The sequence below is a fragment of the Tachysurus vachellii genome, chromosome 9, assembly GCF_030014155.1.
Source record: "Tachysurus vachellii isolate PV-2020 chromosome 9, HZAU_Pvac_v1, whole genome shotgun sequence".
Classification (NCBI taxonomy): domain Eukaryota; kingdom Metazoa; phylum Chordata; class Actinopteri; order Siluriformes; family Bagridae; genus Tachysurus; species Tachysurus vachellii.
In genome coordinates this window covers 793,077-815,219 of record NC_083468.1, presented here as the reverse complement: position 1 = coordinate 815,219, position 22,143 = coordinate 793,077, and the positions used below count along the sequence as shown (strand labels likewise).

The 22,143-nt window shown below is 38.2% G+C and overlaps 4 protein-coding genes across 4 annotated transcripts; all 4 read left to right on the top strand.

The window, feature by feature from the left end:
- The first annotated feature begins 2,560 nt into the window (after window positions 1-2,560).
- Window positions 2,561-8,483, top strand: cd151l (CD151 antigen, like). The gene is made up of 8 exons (XM_060878798.1): window positions 2,561-2,752; window positions 4,441-4,525; window positions 5,142-5,333; window positions 6,130-6,204; window positions 6,292-6,396; window positions 6,480-6,641; window positions 7,405-7,491; window positions 7,856-8,483. The coding sequence occupies exons 2-8, from the start codon at window positions 4,442-4,444 to the stop codon at window positions 7,913-7,915; spliced, it is 765 nt and encodes a 254-aa protein (XP_060734781.1). The 5' UTR covers window positions 2,561-2,752; window position 4,441; the 3' UTR covers window positions 7,916-8,483.
- Window positions 8,484-10,146: 1,663 nt separating this feature from the next.
- Window positions 10,147-11,392, top strand: LOC132851627 (lymphocyte antigen 75-like). Its single transcript, XM_060878596.1, has 2 exons — window positions 10,147-10,913; window positions 11,012-11,392. Exons 1-2 carry the CDS (start codon window positions 10,147-10,149, stop codon window positions 11,013-11,015), a joined length of 771 nt encoding a protein of 256 aa, XP_060734579.1. The 3' UTR covers window positions 11,016-11,392.
- Window positions 11,393-17,760: 6,368 nt separating this feature from the next.
- LOC132851749 (macrophage mannose receptor 1-like) lies at window positions 17,761-18,814 on the top strand. Its single transcript, XM_060878742.1, has 2 exons — window positions 17,761-18,655; window positions 18,768-18,814. Exon 1 carries the CDS (start codon window positions 17,924-17,926, stop codon window positions 18,653-18,655), a length of 732 nt encoding a protein of 243 aa, XP_060734725.1. The 5' UTR covers window positions 17,761-17,923; the 3' UTR covers window positions 18,768-18,814.
- Window positions 18,815-21,026: 2,212 nt separating this feature from the next.
- Window positions 21,027-21,740, top strand: LOC132851626 (snaclec alboaggregin-A subunit alpha'-like). The gene is made up of 2 exons (XM_060878595.1): window positions 21,027-21,144; window positions 21,364-21,740. The coding sequence occupies exons 1-2, from the start codon at window positions 21,027-21,029 to the stop codon at window positions 21,738-21,740; spliced, it is 495 nt and encodes a 164-aa protein (XP_060734578.1).
- Window positions 21,741-22,143: the final 403 nt, after the last annotated feature.

The following is a 22,143-nucleotide window of genomic DNA, read 5'->3' as shown; positions in this document are numbered from 1 at the left end:
TAACCACAAGGCTACCACATCCCCCCAAGGATTCTGGTTGGATGGCTACTGTGGCAACGGAAAGAGTTTCTACTGTGATCAGTTCCTGATCCTGGTGAAGAAGAAGACCTGGGAAGAGGCTCAGGAGTTCTGCAGGACTAATTACTGTGGTTTGGCCTCTGTGACCTCTGAGACGAGACTGAGTCAGCTGAATCTAGAGACAGTGGGGACGGAGACAGAGAGCATGTGGACCGGTCTGCGCTTCATGAATGGACAATGGTTCTGGGTGAACGAGGAGCAGCTGGGGAGCCTGGTCTCAATGCCTTTATGTCCAGCTCAATCTTTCCGCTGTGGAGCTCTCAACACCACGACAAACACCTTGAAGAACCAGAACTGTAATGAGAAGCTGAACTTTGTCTGCTACTGGAACTGAGTAAAAATAACAATAACAGATACAGTTTGAGATTTATAACCATGAAATATTGTTAAATTCTTAAAGGAATGTTGTCCTGTACTCTGTTCTGTCTTTTTTTCTGAACAGGTGATTTTTACACATTAAAAAAGTTTGTTCTCATATTATTCTGAAATATGGTTAAATATGTTTAACACTAATAACTTAAATGTGCGAAATATTCTTTTACCTTGTAATAAATATATTATCTGAGATTTAATGCTAATCAAACGCTTTGTGCCCTACTTCTCATTCACTACAAATGGGTAAACATGACTCATAGCAGTGCATTGTGGGATTTCTTGAACACACTGAACTTCCTGCATCTCACTTTTGAACTTGTGTTAAATCCAGAAACTGCACTGTGTAAACACCTCAATGTCACTTGTGAGAAACCGACCGTGCTGAAAATTAGCAGGAAGTAACCTGGAAGATTAACACACACTGTACATGGAACAAACTGCAACTCCCACTGAAAAGGCTGCTATAAATAAAGATTTGTTGAGGGAGTCATAATAATAATAATAATAATAATAATAATAATAATAATAATAATAATAATAATAATAATAATAGAGTATGTGAGTTAAGACAGATGGGACTTTGTTAAAGGAGTAATCCAGTTCTACATCACTGAAAGTTAAGCACAGACACAGGACCTACAGTAATTTTAATTATAAAATGTCTTCTTTTTTTATATCACACAGATTTAAAGACCCATTGCAAAATATAATACACTGAACACTGAACAGTTCAATAATGTGACAACTGAACACTGAACAGTTCAATAATGTGATAACTGAACACTGAACAGTTCAATAATGTGATAACTGAACACTGAACAGTTCAATAATGTGACAACTGAACACTGAACAGTTCAATAATGTGATAACTGAACACTGAACAGTTCAATAATGTGATAACTGAACACTGAACAGTTCAATAATGTGATAACTGAACACTGAACAGTTCGACAATATGATAACTGAACACTGAACAGTTCAATATTATGATAACTGAACACTGACCAGTTCAATATTATAATAGCTGAATACTGAACAGTTTAATATTATGATAACTGAACACTGAACAGTTCAATAATATGATAACTGAACACTGACCAGTTCAATAATATGATAACTGAACACTGAACAGTTCAATAATGTGATAACTGAACACTGAACAGTTTAATAATATGACAACTGAACACTGAACAGTTCAATAATGTGATAACTGAACACTGAACAGTTCAATAATGTGATAACTGAACACTGAACAGTTTAATAATATGACAACTGAACACTGAACAGTTCAATAATGTGATAACTGAACACTGAACAGTTCAATAATGTGATAACTGAACACTGAACAGTTCGACAATATGATAACTGAACACTGAACAGTTCAATATTATGATAACTGAACACTGAACAGTTCAATATTATGATAACTGAACACTGACCAGTTCAATATTATAATAGCTGAATACTGAACAGTTTAATATTATGATAACTGAACACTGAATAGTTCAATAATATGATAACTGAACACTGACCAGTTCAATAATATGATAACTGAACACTGAACAGTTCAATAATATGATAACTGAACACTGAACAGTTCAATAATGTGATAACTGAACACTGAACAGTTCAATATTATGATAACTGAACACTGACCAGTTCAATAATATGATAACTGAACACTGAACAGTTCAATAATATGATAACTGAACACTGAACAGTTCAATATTATGATAACAATAATATTATAACTGAACACTGAACAGTTCAATAATGTGATAACTGAACACTGAACAGTTCAATATTATGATAACAATAATATGATAACTGAACACTAAACATTTAAACCCCCACTTTTTTCTAGTTAAAAATTATAAACTGACATTAATTTGAATGGGAGCATAAAAATTATTAGCACAAGAATCATATTTGATATTTCTAATATTAATTATAAAATAAATTATTAAAACAGGAGAGTCAAAATATTCGGTTCATATCGGTTCAATGATTCAGGGAAAATAGCCTTCACTGGGAAGGGCAAGAGAATGGGCCAATCACAGGCTCTGAGTCGAAGACACGCCCATCTGTCCTGGTCGGGGTGGGGTTCTGTCCTGTGAGTGAGTACCTGGGGCACTAAGGAGGAACTTTTACCTCAGGAGAAGCGTCCGGTTCATTAAATTAGTCATTTTCAAATCTTTGGTGAAGAAAGTTGTTTTTATTTTTCTAGGAAAATTAAATACTGTGATTTATTTAGTCTGAGCTTCATCACTACATCTGCTGCTTCATCTCACGGTTACAGGTAACATTTCTGCTGCCTCGAGCTACAGCTAACTAGCATCCGGTGCTACAGCTAACTAGCATCCGGTGCTACAGCTAACTAGCATTCCGAGCTAAGGGCTTTCTCGTTGAGTTGCTTTCATTCTGTCTTTAATCTTTACGGTTTTCTTAAAACTATAGAATGTAAATATGCTTGAAATTTTATGACATTTATGACAGATTTATGACATTTACTGCCGATAACATTTCTAGATTAATGTTTGTATGTTTTTATATTTATTTATTTAATCTTGATGCTGGGATTAAAATCCTTGGTCTCTGGGAATTTGTTGTAGTGTCAGATTTTGACCTCACAGAAACCTCGGGATCAGAAAAGACGTGAATGAATCTTGTTGAAATCACGTTATAAAGCAGCTTGATGTTAATGACAGTGTCTGTGATGTTAATGACCTGTGTTCAGACAGATAAAACACTAATAATGAAGGAAATCACTTTTCCACTGAGAGAAACACGAGAACAGACACCAGCGTTAAAGCATAACCTTCAGCACGGTTACTCACTCAGTCTCTATTATAATCACCATTTATACGTCTAGACACAAATATTTATTCCTGACTGATCCAGACTCTGTGTATATAATCTTAGGCTCACATCTGAGAGAGAGAGAGAGAGAGAGAGAGAGAGAGAGAGAGAGAGAGATGGCCTGATCCTTCATGAGTAGTCATCACAATAATCTCTGGCTTGTCTCAACTCATTACATGTTTTACTCATCTGTTACAGGAACAGAGAAATATACGCAGAGAGCTGGATAGAGACAGAGAAAACAAAATAGTAATGGAGAGAGAGAGAGAAAGATGTATAGATAGATAAAGATGGAGAGATGGACAGAGAGAGTTTCAATTCCGTTTTCTATAAGTAATAATTTGCTGTGTCATTCTGTTAAAGTGAACTAATCACTCACGTTGTGATGACTAGTTACTGTTAGCAGTCAGGGCTGATTGTTTTCCTCTATCTGCTCGTCCTAAAGTGGTTTGTTCCTCTTACACCTCGGCATCTTTCCAACAATTACAATCTTTAGAATGCATTAAAGAACATTTACTTTAATTTATTTAAATAACTTTTACATTAGTTTTTTTTGTCAGGGAAAAGGTATTATAAAATATCGACATGACAAAATAGCATAGAATTGTCCAGCAAAAGTTCGGCATGAAGTTAAAAGCTTAGAAAATAATACGATTTATAAATACGTTTGGCCCCGTGAGGGTTAACGAGTTTGCCCTGAACCATAAAGAGTTCACGGGGTGCAGTGAAAATACTATTATTTGCACTTAATTCACACACAAACTTAAAACGATTGTGTGTGTGTGTGAGAGAGAGAATCATGCGACACTACACAGATGCTTTTTGTCTTCTAGGCAAATCCTCAGCCCTCACTAAAGGGTGTGTTTATTTATGAGCATGATCAATAATGACCGTGTTCTCAAAGTGAATCTAGCAGTGGTTAGTGTGTGTGAGCAGAACCGTGGTGTGTTCTCCACCTCACTGTCCGATTGTTCTTGAACCAAACAATTTGACTCTGAACCGATTCTGAATCGATTCACATGCAGGAAATGATAACAATGATAGTAATAGTTGTTGTTATGATGTTTTTGCTGCGTACTTGATGCAGAAATCTACACAGCAGCCATTGTGTGTATACGTCTCTTTTAGAATGGGTGTGAACACAGAAAAGAAGGACAGATGTGGGACCGTGTGCCTGAAGTACCTCCTGTTCATGTTTAACTTCCTGTTTTGGGTAAGTAGCTGTGTCAGATATGAGAAGGTCAGAGCTGGGGCAGTCGTTCAGTTAATTGTGTTCAGCATGAATTAGTGAACAGCTGAAAACTCTGAGTTTATAATGTGTCTATAAGGAAGTAAGCCACGCCCCATTTCATGATGACATCACCACAATAATAGCTATGTTTGAGCTTCACTTAGTGCATGTGTTTGCTCTCTCTTACTTTCTCTAACTCACTTTCTCTCAATCTCTCTCTCCCTCATACTCTCTCTCACTCTCACTCACTCTCTCTTGCTCACACTCTCTCTCTCTAACTCTCTCTCTAACTCTCTCTCTCTTTAACTTACTCTAACTCTCATGCTTTCTCTCACTCTCTCTCTAACTCTCACTTGCTCTCTCACTCTCTCTTTGTCTCTCTTTCTCTCTCTAACACTCTCTCACACTCTCTAACTCTCACGCTCTCGCTCGATCTCTCTCTGTCTCTCTCTCTGTCTCTCTCTCTAACTCTCACTCTCACTCTGTCTCTCTTTCTCTAACTCTCACGCTCTCTCTCACTCTAACCTTCTCTCTCTCGCTCTCTCTCTCTCTCTCTCTCACACACACACACACACACACACTGTCACTGCCCTCTCAGCTGGCAGGGGGCGCTGTGTTGGCTGTAGGATTGTGGACTCTAGTAAAGAAGAGCGACTACATCAGCCTGCTGTCCTCCAGGATCTACGCCGTTTCGGCCTACATACTGTGCCTGGCCGGGGTCATCGTCATGGTAACAGGGGTTCTGGGCTGCTGCGCCACCTTTAAGGAGAAAAGGCGACTTCTGAGAGTGGTGAGATTCGAAACACACGCAATTAACACAAACATTTGAAAATGACATTTCTGCAAAATTGGAATGTGATCTAATACATTTATATTTCAGGTTAATTCGTACTTGTACAATTTGATTATTTAACGTTCTGACAGTTTATATTGGAGTTAGGGGCGGAGTTAACAGCTGAAGTGCTCCTTTAACGAAAAGAAGAAAAAACCTTCAGTTGTAGATTTAATAAAACCAGACAAAGGCTCGTTGTCTGCTGCATTTTTGTGTCTTGTGCTGAAAGAGGAGATACGATAGTTATCAGAAAGGACGGAGTGGAAAAGAGGAACCACACGACCCACAAGGAGATGTGAGAATTTTACATTAAGGAAGCTCTGTCTGTTTAAGTCATTTATATTGTTTACGTCTTCCTCCATCTCTCTCTCTCTCTCTCTCTCTCTCTCTCTCTCTCTCTCTCTCTCTCTCTCTCTCTCTCTCGTCCCCCCCAGACAGGTCTGAGCAGGTAGAAAAATGCGCCTCTTCATCCCTGCTCACATTCTCACTAGTTCAGACAGATGGATTTTGCCTTTCAGACACAGTGAGTCATTAGTCAGTAAAGACAGATAAAGACTTCACATCTACTGGAAGCTTCACATCTCATTGTTAATCACAGCAAAATTGTCAGAGTGGTGATTTAATACAGAAATCATGCACATCAGTATTCAGACCTCAGCAGTAACCCTTGGGGGTGGGACTTAATTGTATGCGTGATGTCGGCTGATGTGTCGAGAGATTCACCTTCGTTCACTTTAATTATTTTATTTTTCAGTATTTTGTCCTGCTGATGTGTATCTTTCTTCTGGAAGTCCTGGCCGGAGTTTTGGCGTACATCTACTACCAGCAGGTAACATTTAACTGGTCCTCTAACTGCTCACCTTCACTCACTTTTGTTTGGTTTGTTGAAACTGTTTCTTTTCACTGATTTGTGCAGCTGAGCGACGAGCTGAAGAGTAACCTGAAGAACACAATGGTGAATAAATATCAGCAGCCGGAGCAGAACCACATCACGGAGGCTGTGGATAAATTACAGCAAGAGGTAATAATAATAATAATAATGATAATAATAATCATTTTGTACAGTTTGTTTGTGAACCTCACTGATTTTTATGTTTGCTTCAGTTTAAGTGCTGTGGCAGCAACAGCTCGTCTGATTGGAGGGACAGCATTTGGTTCAACAAAACAGAGAAATTGGATAACAGAGCCGTACCAGACAGCTGCTGTAAGACGGTCATGGAGCTGTGTGGACAAAGAGATCATCCCTCAAACATTTACAAAGTGGAGGTGAGCGAGAACAACCCAGTGTTCATGTGGGTTTCTTCAGAGTTCTCCAGGTTTTCTCTTAATGACATTCCAATGGGTGTCCAGCAGGGGCAGCGGTAGCCGTCGTGTGTGTGTGTGTGTGTGTATATGTATATATATATATATATATATATATATATATATATATATATATATATATATATATATATATATATATATATATATATATACATACACACACACATATATATATATATATGTGTGTGTGTGTGTATATGTATATAAGCGTGTGTTTGAGAGTGTGTGTATATGTTTGTGTCTGTGTTTGTGATTGTGTGTGTGTGTATATGTGTGTGTGTGTGTATACGTATTTGTGTGTGTTTGTGATTGTGTGTGTGTATATATATATATATATATATATATATATATATATATATATATATATATATATATTTATACACACACACACACACACACACACACACACACACACACACACACACACACACACACATTATGTAGGGTTATGTGTGTGTGTGTGTGTTTAAACTTATTAGCTTATAAGATTTAGGGATTTGATGGGACACTAAACAGGATAAACCTAAATATCATGATTGTATCATGATTTCCACAGAAAATTAAAGTCTTCATTTAGATAAAAAATTTTTTAAATAAAATTATTGTGATAAATTTCGTTCCAATTCAAATGTTTTAAAGCTCTGGGACTTGAATGTGATGAATGTTTTGGGAAAAGTGAATGTTTAATTCTCTATTTTATTCCCAGGGCGGCTGCATCGCTAAGCTGGAGAACTTCATCTTGGACCACTTAAAGCTGATTGGTGCTGTGGGAGTGGGTGTGGCTTGTGTACAGGTGAGAGCTTTGTTTGTATTCGTGTTTTATTTCTACTTTTTCTCACAAGTCTAGTTCTGGACTCTGATTGGTCAGGAGACCGCTCTGGATTAGAGAGTCTACCAAAGGTCATAAATGTAAAGGTCACAAGTTCATATGAATGTTTTTGTTCTAATACGTTATTGTTTCTATAGTAACATGATTGACGGTGTTCAGTGGAATGTGTAACATAAAGGTTTTACACTTCTTAACGCTGTATAAACAGGCTGCGTTGTTTTGTAAGAACAGGAACTAACTTTTAAACGGATTAAAGCTGTAACACGTTGTTCAGTAAATAAAGATTGTGTGTGAACACGTGGTGTAATGATTTGTTTTGTTCTTTCAGATCGTGGGGATGATTTTCACATGCTGCCTCTACAGGAGTCTGAAAGCAGAGCCGTACTGAACACCGTCTTTATCTCACTTTGACGAAGCAGACGTTATCACACACCGTTAGAACTTCATGCTGGTTGTTTTTGTGCCGACTCGGGAACCAAAAGTGCCTGTTAATGAAGAGGATCAGTAGGTGATAAGAGTTTAGACAACACTTGAAATTGTAGCTCGTTTGCGTGCCTTTTAATGAAAGAATGAATTCATTAACCCCTTAATGACTGACTACTGTTTTATATACAATATCCAATATATGGGATATTTATTTGTTTTGCATATTCTTTATAATTTATATCGTTTTTCATTTTCTTCTCGACACCTCTGAGTATTTCTACTCCTGGCTTGTCATCGAGTCCACCGGTGTTGAGTTGTGTGTTCAGATACAACGTACAAGCTTTTATAACCGGTGTTAGGTTCCAGGTCCAACAGATCGTCACTGATATCGTGTCAGTTTTAGATTCTCGTGTTATAACAGACAGGAAAATTAAGTTTTGTATTAAGTCTTGTTGTGACTGAGAGCTGTACTCTGTCTTACATTTCACTTCTGTATCAGCAGAAATAAACACAATCGTTTGTTTTACTCACTTCAGCGTCTTTATAAAGGAATATGAAATATATCTGATGTGTGTTGTGTGAGTGCTGTGTTCTACATCCATGTACGAGTGATTTTTGTTAGTTTAACATTTAGATGGTGCTTTTGAGAACGTGTGTTTTAAGTTTTTAACTATGCAGTGTGTCCATCTGTCCATCCATCCATGCATTTATGCATTCATTCATGCAGCTTTAAATACCTGACAGGTCATGTGCCTGTGTGTTTGTGTATGTGTGTGTGTTTGGGAGTGTTTGTGTGTATGTGTATATGTGTTTGTGAGTGTGCTGGTGTGTGTTTGTGAGTGTGTGTGTTTGTGTATATGTGTTTGTGAGTGTGTGTGTTTGTGTATGTGTTTGTGAGTGTGTGTGTTTGTGTATGTGTTTGTGAGTGTGCCGGTGTGTGTTTGTGTATATGTGTTTGTGAGTGTGTGTTTGTGTATGTGTTTGTGAGTGTGTGTGTTTGTGAGTGTGCCGGTGTGTGTTTGTGTATATGTGTTTGTGAGTGTGTGTTTGTGTATGTGTTTGTGAGTGTGTGTGTTTGTGTATATGTGTTTGTGTATATGTGTTTGTGAGTGTGTGTGTTTTGTGTATGTGTTTGTGAGTGTGCCGGTGTGTGTTTGTGTACATGTGTTTGTGAGTGTGTGTTTGTGTATGTGTTTGTGAGTGTGTGTGTTTGTGTGTATGTGTTTGTGAGTGTGTGTGTTTGTGTATATGTGTTTGTGAGTGTGTGTGTTTGTGTATATGAGTGTGTGTTTGTGAGAATTAATTTTCACCATGATCTATGATTTGCTTCTTTTCCTCCTTCTTCTTTTCTTTTGAACTCCTCTTTGGATATCTGATTTGTTTGGGTTTGCTTTACCTGTGGAGTTTTTCAGTGCAGTGTTTATTTTGTATTTGCATGTTTTTTATCTGACTTCACATCTGACGTAGGATCTAAATGATGATCTGATTTTGCTCTGAGACCTTTGTGAAGATGTACGTAGATTTCTGCATGGACCTGTCACCTGTCCTCAGGATGTAACTTTACTACACAGCACTACAAAAAAAGCACAGACACACAACAGAGTGTGAGACGTGCGAAATCTACAGTAAACACAGTGTGTTATTAAATATACAGAATAGATCCAGTTCTTTGGTCTGATGCACAGATGGGAGGTCTCGATCTTCTCTGTAATGTCTTGTGGTCAGACACACTACAGTTCCCGGACTAAACAGTGAGACAGTTGGACAGGACGCTTACTGTTGTCCTTCTGAAGATGAGGCAGGTGGGACAGAGACATGTGGGACAGAGACAGGTGGGTGGTAGCAGATGTGACATTCTCAGACTGTTGGAGCTGTAGACGTACTGCAGTGGGTTCAGGAGGATTTCTCTGTGTGTTTCATCACTAGACTTTTCCTATTTGAGGAGATTACAATCGACAAATTTAAATATACAGTAAAGGCAATCAGAGACATTTATATTGAGTTGGAAGGCCAAGTAAAGACAAGTGAAACAACCATGAATAAATTTTCTTATGAAAAGCTTTAAGCCTCCACATACGCTGTTTTGTTTACTTTGCTTTTGAATGTGTTTTAAATGAATCGAGCATCAAGAGTTGAAAGAGTCGGCAGAGACGTTCTCAGAGACAGACTGAGCTCAGACGATTCGGAGCAGAGATGAAATCCATCTTTTTTCTTTTCCTGCTGGCAGCAGGTTGTGTTGTGGCTGTGGGTCTGACAAAAGAGTATGTATTCATTAACTCTGCATTACAGTGGAATGAGGCTCAGACATATTGCAGACAAAAATACAAAGACCTGGCCACCATCACCACTATGAAGGAAAACAATCAACTCTTTCCTGCTCCATTTTTTTATAGTTGGATCGGTCTGTACAACACATTAGGCACCTGGGAATGGTCTGATGGAGAACAGACTTCTTTCTTTAACTGGTACGATTATCCACAAAGTGATTGTGCCACAATTTTACCTTATCCTTATTATGGTAAATGGTATTCCTTCTCCTGCACAAACTCATTTACTTTCTACTGCTATCAATTCCTGATCCTGGTGAAGGAGAAGAAGACCTGGGAAGAGGCTCAGGAGTTCTGTGAGACTCAGTATACTGGCTTGGCCTCTGTGAGCTCCAGTTGGAGTCTGGAGCAGCTGATACAAGAGACAGTGGGGACGGAGACGGAGAGCGTGTGGACCGGCCTGCACTTCATGGATGGACAGTGGCTCTGGGTGAACGAGGAGCAGACGTGGAGTCAGACACAGAGTCAGATGTGGAGTGTGATATGGAGCCCGATGTGGAGTCAGACACAGATCCTGGTCTCAATGCCTTCATGTCCAGCTCAGTCTTACCGCTGTGGAGCTCTCAACACCACATCAAACACCATGAAGAACCACAACTGCAACGAGAGGCTGAACTTCATCTGCTACTGGACGTGAGTTAAAAATAATCAGAAACAAGAAGAAATCATGATTGTAGATGAAATTTCTAAAACATATGACGTCTTTCTGTGTTCTCTGTTTTTCTGAACAGGTGATTTTACACAAGTTCACACCTCCTTCAGGAAGATTATACTGTATACTGCATCACACTGTATAATCATTTATTATTGCTTTATTTTTTAGATGTCTTTACTAATATTTAACTGGGTTTTAGCTTCTGATAGACAAACTGTAACTGAACACCTGAGGAGGTTATGTGTTGGTGGAGGTTCAGAGTTTATAATAATGGGACATTTATGTGCTCAATTTAAAACCTTCAATCACTAAAAATGAAACTAGATTCTTCAGAACAATAGTTATTAAATATGTGACACAAAAACATTATTTCTCATGTAAGGATTCTGATATTTGGATCAATATATTAATTTTAATGGCTAAATATAATATGTATTGATGTGTACATGTTTTTTACAATGACACCTAAATCACGATTATAATGTTTGTTATATTGTAATGAATGCCATTGTTTTTTGTTCAATAGTTTAAATTTATAGATATGAATGTTCTGATTTGTTATTTCTCATGTCCTTGTTTATTCCCCTTATATATTTGTCACCAATCATCTTTTTGTAAATGAATATTTTTTTCAATTAAATATTCCTGCCCAGTTTAGGATGTAAATAAAGAGTAGATTTCGAATTAAAAGAAGTTGTTTGTCAATGAGCTCAATGTCTTCCTCTAGTGGACATAACGTACAATACAGCTGTGCAAAATACACGTACAAAGGCTCCAATTTATATTAGATAATTTTTAAATACAATTTTTAAATCTATTTATATAAATTATTTAAATATAAATTATTTTAATATAAATTAAATCTATTTACATTAGCAAGATTGAATAATCAAGAAGAACAATATTTTACTTTTTATACAACGGCTGGTTACAGACCCTCTAATATAATCGTCGTATATCGTTCCAAAAGTGTTTATACACTCAGGACAAAAATATAATCTATTTGTATAGCACATTGTCTCAAAGCAGTTTTATAGGAATAAAGTAAGCTACATCATCACGCTGCATTAGGATGCAGTCAGGGCATATAACTTAATCAGACATCATCTGGAGTCTGAGAGACGCAGTGGCTGAGCTCCATCCGCACTGCTGTGTGCTTCACACACGCACACACACACACACACACACACACACACACACAGAGAACAAAGTACTATCTTCCATAATCTTGATTTCACAGACACCAACAATGGGCCAGTGTCACTGTTTAACACATCTGTTTGTCATGATTACAGATAATACACTCACACTCGATAAAGATTTGCTTTCTTTATGAATTTTTTAATTAGATGAAAGTGTTTTATCCTGTTATCCAGATCTTATTGACTGGGCACAGATCTGATTATTTATGTTAGCTTGTTAAGTGCTAAAAGAAGGATTGCTTATCACTTCTAATGGTCTGAATCCTGCTAGACAAGACTAGTGCCCCCTAGTGGTCAAATCCTATTAACACCACTATTCATTAAACTTATATAATATTTCTTTTTTTTTTTTTTTTTTTTTTTTACTTCATTTCGAACCTGTTCAAAATACAGCATACATCATTGAAACAGATTTAGTATCTATAGTACTGTAAACTAAATAAATAAAAAATGAAAAATGGATCAGGAAAGTTTGAAACTTTACTTCCCTGTTGTAATGAGTCTGTTCCAGCAGGGGGAGCCACAGCACACAAATAGATTAGATTAGATTAAATTCAACTTTATTGTCATTACACATGTACAAGTACAAGGCAACGAAATGCAGTTTAGGTCTAACCAGAGTGCAATAGTAGCAAGTGCAGGATATAAAGTTTGTACAAGATTTAAATGAGTTAAGTAAGTGGTAATATGGAGTGATTTACAGTTGTGTGCGTACTCTGAACAAATATACAGATCTACATAAGATATCTGCTGTAACAAAAGATATGGTTAATACTATAAACAGTAATTTACAGATATGTATGTTCTATGAATATAATATACAAATGAATATATATGTATGTGTTATGAACATAATATACAGATGTCTATTACTATAAACTAAAATTTACAGAGGGTATGTGCTATAAACAAAATATGTTATTACAATAAACCGGTAAAGATTACAAAGATACAGGAGGATATGTACTATGAACATGATATAATATATTGCTGTTATTATGGACAGAAATTAGGTGTGTATATACATTGGTGAGCAGCAATGCAAAAAAAAGGAGAGCAAGTGTGCAAATGAGCATAAATTTTATGTAACAGTCCATTAGTGCAATAACGAATTGTGGGGTGTGATTAAGCAAATGTACAAGTGATCAGAAGTTTTAGTTTAGACAGTCCATTAGCGCAATAGCGTAGTGTGAGGTGTGTGTGTGTTGGGGGGGGGGGGGGGGGGGGGTTTGGGCAGGCAGTAGAATGAAGGACAGTAGGATCAGCGAGTGGCAGAGTTCAGTAAAGAGACAGCTCTAGGAAAAAAGCTGTTCTTTAGTCGGCTGGTCCTGGTCCGGAGGCACCTGAAACACCTGCCAGAGGGCAGAAGTGAAAACAGTCTATGGGCGGGATGAGAGGAGTCCTTAAGAATGCTGCGAGCTCGACGCAGACAGCGTTTCTTGTGGATGACCTCCATGGTGGGAAGTGGAGTCCCTGTGATGCGCTGGGCGGTTTTCACCACCCGCTGCAATGCCCTGCGCTCTGCAACAGAGCAGCTCCCATACCAGACTGTGACACAGCTGGTCAGGATGCTTTCTATTGCACAGCGGTAGAAGTTCACCAGGATATCCGAGGAAAGCTGATTTTTCTTTAGTGACCTCAGGAAAAAGAGGCGCTGGTGAGCCTTCTTGACCAGGCTGGAGGTGTTGGTAGTCCAGGACAGGTCCGCCGAGATGTGGATCCCCAGGAACTTGAAACTGGAAACGCGCTCAACAGCCATCCCATTGATGTGGGTGTTGTCATGCGTGCCTCCTGACTCTTTCCTGAAGTCCACAATGAGCTCCTTTGTTTTGGAGGTGTTAAGGAGCAAGTTATTGTTATTGCACCATGTGGCTAGGTGCTGGATCTCCTCCCTGTAGGCAGTCTCATCATTGTTGGTGATGAGACTGATCACTGTGGTGTCATCTGCAAACTTGATGATGGAGTTAGATCCATTCACAGGCCTGCAGTCAGAGGTGAAGAGGGAGTAGAGGAAGGGGCTCAGCACACAGCCCTGTGGTACACCAGTGTTAAGTGTGATGATGTTGGAGCAGATCGAACCTGCTGGAGTCAGTTGGTCAGGGAGTCCATGATCCAGTTGCACGTTGTAGTGCTAATGCCCAGATCTACTAGTTTGGCTATCAACTTATGGAAAATAGCTGTGGGTTGGGAAGCTCCACTCACTTTAAAACGTCACGATCATTTGTGTTTGTAGCTGAATGTAGATGAAACAGTCCTATTTATTTAGGTAGGTATGTAAAATCATTGCTTTCATTTATTACATCTATGATAATTGCTAGCAGAAATTTTGTGTTTCAACTCAATGAACCTTTCTTCTTCAGGCAGCGGTTGCTGTTTCTGATACGTTTGTGGTTTCCTTCCTTTTTATTGAATGATTTGTGTTTTTCCTTATTTTGTAGCACATATTTTAGATTCAAAGCATGTTATGGTTGTGTTACCTTTTTGTGTATATTCAGTGTTGATTGACGTGATTCAACACAGTCCTATTGTTTAATTCTGTTAATTAATTTGTTGTGTATTTTTTCCTGCATCCTAGTTTTGTATGAACACTGCGTGCTTTAAAAGCGAGACCAGTCACCTGGGGGAAACATGGACTTCGGAGTTTAGAGCACCATGCAGTAGTTTGAGCACCGCTTATTATTGATTCCTTAATAGGATTTTTATAATGGAGTGAGTTTTTTTTAATGGGTGATAGGTTTGATAGCTTTGCTCTTTGTAAAGGCATAAACAGCAGCTGACTCCAGCACTGTGATGACTGGTGACATTCTCTTCTTAATGTTTCGCTTGCATTCTTCCTCCATTTCGTTTGTGCTTTGTTTGTTCTCTCTTCTGTGATCTGTGTGTTCAGAAGTTATTTAGGAGAAAGTGTATCACAACTGAAAGCTGACAGTGAGCACCTTCACCACGAACCCTGTCCTCTCTAACACTGCAGCAAGACCATCATCAAGAACACCGGAGCTGCTGAAGGTATTATACCAGTTACAGAGATACATATTATGAGATGAGTATATGCATGTAAACCTGTCACACGAAACCCATTTACATGACATGGGTTTTGGAGTATTAGTGGATTATTACTTTGGAGTAAATTAAGTATTAGTCTGATATAGAGATGAATGTTTCCATGAGATTTTCTCATTGGTCTCGTGGACAGGATGAAATGAGTTGCATTGTCTGGTATTCTGAATGCTGAGCTAAATAAGAAAACGCTCTACCACCTTTAGTAGACTCAGATATTCTGGGAACTACCAGAAGTCCTGAGTTTTGTGATCTCAGAGAGCGTGAAGGATTGTAACGTGTTAGAAGACTAGTTAGATACATGGGAGCTAAACCATTAAGAGCCTTGTACGTAAGTAGCAGCAGTTTGTAATCGATTCTAAACTTAACAGGTAGCCAGTGTAGAGATGATAAAATTGGGGTTATATGGTCATACTTTCTTGTCCTAGTGAGAACTCTGGCAGCTGCATTTTGGACTAACTGTAGCCTATTTATTAAAGATGCAGGACAACCACCTAGTAATGCATTACAATAGTCCAGTCTAGAGGTCATGAAAGCATGAAATTGTCAGGGGACACAAGCAAGGACCCAAATGCAGAATGCAGACAAGAATTCAAATTAAGTCTTTAATAGGAGCAGTGCTAATCAGTGTCATAAATAGTCCAGTAGTCCTTAGCACAGGCAAATGGAGCAATGCAGAGCAGGGAGAAAACAGGGTCATAACAAGTCCCTGGGGAGCTTGAGACGGAGCGTCACTGGGTTGAGGACCTTCTAAGCTTCTGGACATCTAGCATAGTGTGAAGACTTGCCGTGCTTGACAAAAACCAGGGCTAAGGGGACTGAAGCCTCTAGTTCCTGGGTGGAGAGTAGTGGAGGATGGTAGCCATCAGTGGCTTTAAAAGGGGAGAGGCTAGTTCCAGTTCAGGAAAGAGAGTTGTGTGCATATTTGACCCGCAGCAGGTTGGAGGACCAAGAGGAGGGATTTTCAGAACACAAGATTCAGAGTCCTTTCCAAATCCCTCCTCCTCTTGCTTAGTGGTTCCTTTCTCTTGGAAAGGACTCTGAATTGAGCTCTTGGAGGTGAACCTCACAAACCTGGAAGTCTGGGAATGCACAATGACAGAAATAGCTTCTCCGCATAGCTAGCTTCTTACTGGCTTTGGGCTTCTAAATAATATCTCTGTCTTATCGGAATTTAATAATAAAAAATCACAAGTCATCCAAACATTTATAGCTTCAACACACTCAGTTAACCAAGACAATTTAGATATTTCATCTGGTTTTGATGAGATATATAACAATGGAAATTAATCCTATAATTAATCATGTATTCTGAGACAGTTTAATGTCTTGTGTTTAGATATTTTTGGTTTCTTATTTTCATTGTTTAGCCATTATTCTTGATTTGAGTTGTTTCTTTAATGTGATGCTGAGATACTGTGTGTGTGTTTGAATCCACTGTGTGCTTGAGGCAATGTGACCTAATTAACAGGATACCTATTTTTAATAAATCCACACACAGACTCAGCAACATGAATATGTTAATGAAGCAGTTTGTCAAAATCAGTTTGTAGTGGTTTACATAAGAATCCTTAATTATCCAAAGAAGGACTCTTTGTGTGCAGAATGTACCAAGTATCAAAGCTAAATGTTAATCCTGACAGGTTCTAGGTATTACGATGTGTGCAGGTGACATCTAATTTGTTTGAGTTGCTTTACCTGTGTGTTTTTTAGAGCACTGTGTTTGGTTTATATTTGCAAGGTTTTTTACCTACATGACCTCAAAGATGATGTAGGACCTAAAAGACTTTTGTGAAGATGTATAAAGATTTACACTTGGACTGAAGTTCAGGAATATTGCAAAAAAAAACAACTAAATGTATAAATGTATAAAGAATTCTGAATAACAACATCCATGGATTTTCAGAGGCTGCAGAAAACAGCTTAGACAAATGACATTAAAACCACCAGCCTAACATTGTGTAGATCCCCCTTGAGTCATCAAATCAGCTCTGACCCATCAAGGCATGGACTCCACAAGACCTCTAAAGGTGTGCTGTGGTATCTGTGGTACCAAGACATTAACAGCAGGTCCTTTAGGCCCTTTAAGATGTGAGGTGCTGCATCCCTGAATCTGACATCCCACAGATGCAAGATCGGACTGAGACACTCTCTGAGAAGATCTCGAGACTTTGGAGTCAACACCTTAAACTCTTCATATGTTCCTCAAACCATTCCTGAACATTTTATTCCATGTGGCAGGACTCATTGTTTGGGTTCCAGGTCACCATCTCCTGGATTCTGAGTTCATCACTGCTTTATGTTATGACCTTCAGCTGGACCAGTATCTGTTACTAAGGGAGGAAGTTCTGTAATGATCAGGCCTAGGCTGGATTGCTCTCTCAGTCTGTTAATCTGTTTCTGTCTCTGGTTTCATGAAAAGTTAGAAGTACATGCTGGAGTCATGGCTGCTTTAAGAATCCTGTTTCAAAATTGACTTCTGAAATTGTATTATAGAAATCAGTGTGCAAATGAAGTTACACATAAATAAACAGTGTATTTTGACTGACACATATGCAAGAGAACCACAAGGCAGATTTGATTCCAAGACAGAAGAAAAACACAAGGTTTTGCATGTGTTTTAAATGAATTTAAAAAGAAATGAGTGCCTGAGATGGTGTAGACGTGATGAGACGTTATTTAGAGACATTGTGTAGAGACAGACTGAGCTCAGACACTTCAGAGCAAAGATGAAATCACTTTTCTTTATTTTCCTGCTGGTGGTTGGTTGTGGTGTGGCTGTGGGTCTGACAAGAGAATATGTTTTCATTAATTCTGGATATTCTTGGAGGTCTGCTGTGTCACATTGCAGATCTTACTACAGAGATCTGGCCACCATCACCTCTACAGAGGAAAATAAACGAGTTTTACAATCATCAGTCGGTTATTATTACATTTGGATCGGGCTGTTCATGTCATACTCAGGCACCTGGACATGGTCTGATGGAGATCCTGCTATTTTTCGGAACTGGAATTCCGGATCACCTTCTTTTTCTACACTACAACCTGAATTTTGTGCTTCCATATATAATAGTGGAACCTGGAGTAATCAGTGGTGTCAGTACACTATACCTTTCATTTGCTATCGGTTCTTGATCCTGGTGAAGGAGAAGAAGACCTGGGAAGAGGCTCAGGAGTTCTGCAGGACAAATTACACTGGTTTGGCCTCTGTGACCTCTGAGACGAGCCTGAGGCAGCTGAATCTAGAGACAGTGGGGACGGAGACAGAGAGCGTGTGGACCGGTCTGCGCTTCATGAATGGACAATGGTTCTGGGTGAGCAGGGAGCAGCTGGGGAGCCTGGTCTCAATGCCTTCATGTCCAGCTCTATCTTACCGCTGTGGAGCTCTCAACACCACAACAAACACCTTGCAGAACCTGAACTGTAATGAGAAGCTGAACTTCGTCTGCTACTGGAATTGAGTAAGGAAAAATCTATAAACAAAAATAAAGATTGAGAAAAAATTGAGATTTAAAGAAGTGTCAGTTTCATAAACATATGGTGTCTTTTTGTGCTCTCTGTTTTTCTGAACAGGTGATTTTACACAAGTTCACACCTCCTTCAGGAAGATTATACTGTATACTGGATCATATAATATAATCATTCATTATTATTTATTATTATTTATTATTATTATTATTATTTAACACTATTATTTATTACTTTTATTGTTATTATTATTGGTGTTGATGTTTATTTATTTTGCTTTTAGTTTTAGGTTCTGGTAGACAAACTGCAACTGAACACTTGAGGAGTTTATTTGTTGGTGGAGGGTCAGAGTTTATAATAATTTTGAAATCTGGATTGTGATTGGTCAGAAATGGTAGCATCATGGTAGTGGTATAAAATCTCTTATATTGTCAATATTGCCATTATATAAAATTTTTTAAAATAGTTTTTTAATTATGCAATTTAATGTAATTATGGATGTTCTGATTGCTTTACAGATTGTATTTCTGTCATCCTTTTTTCCAGCTGCTTGTAACTTAAGTTTTTTTAATTGATTTACCTGCCATTAAAAATGCGAGTTTAGGAATCAAATAAACTTTGAATGATGACTTTGTTCAGACTGGTGATAATTTGTGTACAGTGTTGACCTCTAGGGGATATCTGGGGTATTACAGGTTTGTCAGGATACATTACAGGATAATCTTAGCTAACATATTTATCTCTACCAATCATTTTAATGTTAAACTAAATGTTGTTTACTTTATTTAAATTATAGTTTAGTTAATCTTTAAATTAACAAGAAGTAATTCTTGTCCAAAAAGCAAAAATCACCTGAAGTAAAAATGACACACAAACAAATGATGTAATGATAAAACAATCACCTTAAACATGCATTTTAAACTCACCTGATGCACGTCTTTGATTTTTATGACAACAATGTTGAGTTTGCACTGAAACCTTTTGGTTATGCTGCAGAGGGACAAGGAAAGAACCTGTAGGGTTTCAGATAATTTTTAATAGTCTGTTTTATTTTAGAGCTGGAGATGGAGATGTTACAGACAGATTGTTACAGACTGCAATAGGTTCCTGAGATCTTTACTAGCTTTCCTGTATCTCCTGAAACAATTTTGCTGCAGTTTCTTTGGCTCAAGAAATTGTGAACTCACATCAGCTAATTTGGATAACATGCAAAATCACTTTTTCAGGAGATGGCATCCACACAGCCATATTCACCACTGAGATCATCTTTAATTATGAATTTAACAATAGTGTGCAATAGTACTCCGGTTTCCTCCCCCGGTCCAAAGACATGCATGGTAGGTTGATTGGCATCTCTGGAAAATTGTCCGTAGTGTGTGATTGCGTGAGTGAATGAGAGTGTGTGTGCCCTGTGATGGGTTGGCACTCCGTCCAGGGTGTATCCTGCCTTGATGCCCGATGACGCCTGAGATAGGCACAGGCTCCCCGTGACCCGAGGTAGTTCAGATAAGCGGTAGAAAATGAGTGAGTGAGTGAGAGTGTGCAATAATGAAGACGTTCGTGTGTGAGTCATGGCTGCTTGGAGAATCCTGTCAAACTTTAAATTTGCATTAAAAAAATAGTTCCATGTAAAAGAGTGTGCAAAGTTACACAAAACACACAGTGTAGTTCGACTGACACATGTGTAAGCTCACTGCTGATAGACCCAGAACCACAAGTCACAGTATATTCTAAAACAAAAGAAACGCTCACAACACTGGACAGGGATTTGTTCTGCAAAGAAACTGAAGAAGGTACAGAGAAGAGAATGTGTTTACTCAGGAATACAAAAGGAAGAAACAAGGAGTCATGTGTTCTTGAGGCTCAACATCACCATCAATGTACTGGGCTCCTCGTGAAACAACAGGAATGAGTTCACAGACGTTTGAAATAAAGACAAGTTCATTAATAAGGTTTGTCACAAGCAGACTGCAAATTGTGATCTTTCAGGGATGTTGGTTAAGTATAAAACACTAGTTAATTATTTCTTAGGTTGTTTTTAGGAAAACTCGGAATCGTTATTTAATTAAAACGTAACATCCAACAAATGCTTTAAAACTTTTACTTTAATGTTTTGGTTAAAAAATATATTTGTGCATTTAAATTTAAGCAATAAATACTAAATAACCGCATTAATCCGGCTGTAAGACACCATAATGCCCCCGCGCTGCCCGCCTCACATTTCTTCCAACAGAGTTCAACATTTAATTAATGTCACATTTAAATAGAGCAGGTTTTCTCCTCTTCAGACATTTTGTTTATTTTGCTTTTGCATGTGTTTTAAATAAATTTAAAAAGAAATGAGTGCCTGTCTGAGTTGGTGTGATGAGACGTTATTTAGAGACATTGTGTAAAGACAAACTGAGACTCAGACGCTTCAGGGAAAAGATGAAATCAATCTTCTTTATTTTCCTGCTGGTGGTTGGTTGTGTTGTGGCTGTGGGTCTGACAAGAGAATATGTTTTCTTTAGAGCTTCATATTCGAGTTCTGCTCAATCATACTGCAGACAATACTACAGAGATCTGGCCAACATCACCTCTAAGGAGAAAAACAAACAACTTTTACAATCAGTACTCAGACAGTTAGATCGGACTGTACATGTCATCCTCAGGCACCTGAACATGGTCTGATGAAGATTGTGCTCTTTTTCGGAAATGTAAGGAACAATCACCTGTGGCAATGCAAAGAGTTTCTACTGTGATCGGTTCCTGATCCTGGTGAAGGAGAAGAAGACCTGGGAAGAGGCTCAGGAGTTCTGCAGGACAAATTACACTAGTTTGGCCTCTGTGACCTCTGAGACGAGCCTGAGGCAGCTGAATCTAGAGACAGTGGGGACGGAGACAGAGAGCGTGTGGACCGGTCTGCGCTTCATGAATGGACAATGGTTCTGGGTGAGCGGGGAGCAGCTGGGGAGCCTGGTCTCAATGCCTTCATGTCCAGCTCTATCTTACCGCTGTGGAGCTCTCAACACCACGACAAACACCTTGCAGAACCTGAACTGTAATGAGAAGCTGAACTTCGTCTGCTACTGGAATTGAGTAAGGAAAAATCTATAAACAAAAATAAAGATTGAGAAAAAAATTTGAGATAAAAAAAGTCAGTTTCATAAACATATGGTGTCTTTTTGTGTTCTCTGTTTTTCTGAACAGGTGATTTTACACAAGTTCACACCTCCTTCAGGAAGATTATACTGTATACTGCATCATATAATATAATCATTCATTATTATTTATTATTATTTATTATTATTATTATTTAACACTATTATTTATTACTTTTACTGTTTTTATTGTTATTATTATTGGTGTTGTTGTTTATTTATTTTGCTTTCTTTGTTAATATTTAACTGAGTTTTAGGTTCTGCTAGACGAACTACAACTGAACACTTGAGGAGTTTATTTGTTGGTGGAGGGTCAGAGTTTATAATAATTTTGAAATCTG

What these genes read in the sequence shown, in the direction of transcription:
- LOC132851749 (XM_060878742.1), top strand. Translation starts at nt 17,924, where the DNA reads ATGAAATCACTTTTCTTTATTTTCCTGCTGGTGGTTGGTTGTGGTGTG.
- LOC132851626 (XM_060878595.1), top strand. Translation starts at nt 21,027, where the DNA reads ATGAGACGTTATTTAGAGACATTGTGTAAAGACAAACTGAGACTCAGA. An exon ending in TGGTTGTGTTGTGGCTGTGG is followed by an intron (nt 21,145 to 21,363) that starts GTCTGACAAGAG and finishes CGGAAATGTAAG; the next exon opens with GAACAATCACCTGTGGCAAT.
- LOC132851627 (XM_060878596.1), top strand. Translation starts at nt 10,147, where the DNA reads ATGAAATCCATCTTTTTTCTTTTCCTGCTGGCAGCAGGTTGTGTTGTG.
- cd151l (XM_060878798.1), top strand. Translation starts at nt 4,442, where the DNA reads ATGGGTGTGAACACAGAAAAGAAGGACAGATGTGGGACCGTGTGCCTG. An exon ending in TGTTTAACTTCCTGTTTTGG is followed by an intron (nt 4,526 to 5,141) that starts GTAAGTAGCTGT and finishes CTGCCCTCTCAG; the next exon opens with CTGGCAGGGGGCGCTGTGTT. An exon ending in AAAGGCGACTTCTGAGAGTG is followed by an intron (nt 5,334 to 6,129) that starts GTGAGATTCGAA and finishes TTTATTTTTCAG; the next exon opens with TATTTTGTCCTGCTGATGTG.